This window comes from Charadrius vociferus, unplaced genomic scaffold (genome assembly GCF_000708025.1).
Source record: "Charadrius vociferus isolate BGI_N301 unplaced genomic scaffold, ASM70802v2 scaffold470, whole genome shotgun sequence".
NCBI lineage: Eukaryota > Metazoa > Chordata > Aves > Charadriiformes > Charadriidae > Charadrius > Charadrius vociferus.
In genome coordinates, this window is record NW_009646334.1 from 4,228 (window position 1) to 5,239 (window position 1,012).

General features: G+C 63.7%; 1 protein-coding gene across 1 annotated transcript in view; it reads right to left on the bottom strand.

Annotated features, from left to right (window-relative positions):
- Positions 1–1,012, bottom strand: part of LOC104287486 (zinc finger protein 345-like) — a gene marked incomplete at its 3' end in the record, with an annotated part of 12,455 nt that continues 11,443 nt past the window's right edge. The window contains exons 3-4 of the mRNA XM_009886239.1: positions 596–866; positions 1–211 (exon numbers count right to left, since the gene is read on the bottom strand). Of these exons, the coding sequence (XP_009884541.1) occupies positions 1–211; positions 596–866 (482 nt within the window). The remainder of the gene's footprint in view (positions 212–595; positions 867–1,012) is intronic.

Sequence of the window (1,012 nt, forward strand, 5' to 3'; positions counted from 1 at the left end):
TTCGGGGCACTGGTAGGGTTTTTCGCCCAAGTGGGGGCGTTGGTGGGTGATGAGGTTGGAGGAGACGCTGAAACATTTGCCGCACTCGCCACAACGGTAGGGTTTTTCCCCGGTGTGCATCCGGCGATGGATGGTGAGGTCCGACTTCTGGATGAAACCCTTCCCGCAATCCCCGCAGGCGTAGGGTTTTTCGCCGGTGTGGATACGCCGGGGGTTAACCAACGCCGATCTTTGTATTTGCCCGAAACCCTTCCCGCACTCCCCGCACTTATAGGGTTTCTCCGGCGGTGCCGTCGCCGGCGTTTCGCCGCCGCCGGTATCCGATTCCCTCCCGCAATCCATACATTGTTGAGCGCGAGGACGTAACCCAACCGCGCCGCCCCGGGTTCTTCCCCAATCCGGACACTTAGGGGACTGCCCCGTGTTTCCCCCGCTACCGTGAGCGCGTTGATGTTTGAGTAACGCGGCACCTTGACCGAAACATCGCCCGCATTGAGCGCATTGGAAGAGGCGACCGTGCCGGTGTGCGGCCAAGAAGCCGGCAAGATGTTCGGGGCAACGGTAAGACGCCCGTTCGGCCGCGTGGATCTTCTGGTGCCGGTCGAGGTGGGAACTGACGCTGAAGCTCTTCCCGCATTCGGCGCAGGTATACGGTCGTTCACCGGTGTGGACGCGTTGATGCCGTTCCAGGTCGGAGCGTTGGATGAAACCTTTGCCGCAATCGCCGCAAGCGAAGGGCCGTTCGCCGGTGTGGATGCGCCGGTGTTGGGTGAGGTTGGACCCCCGGCTGAAGCTCTTCCCGCAATCGCCGCAACGGTGAGGCCGTTCGCCGCTGTGGGTCTTCCGGTGTTTGGCCAAAGCGGAGCGTTGAGCGAAACTCTTCCCGCATTCGGGGCAACGGTGAGGAGGCGCCGAGCTTTCCGGCGGAGGCGGGCGAGGACGGGCGCGGGTTTGGGAGGGCGGACCGGGTCCGCCGGCATGGGTGCGACGATGGCAGTCGAGGTGGGAGCTG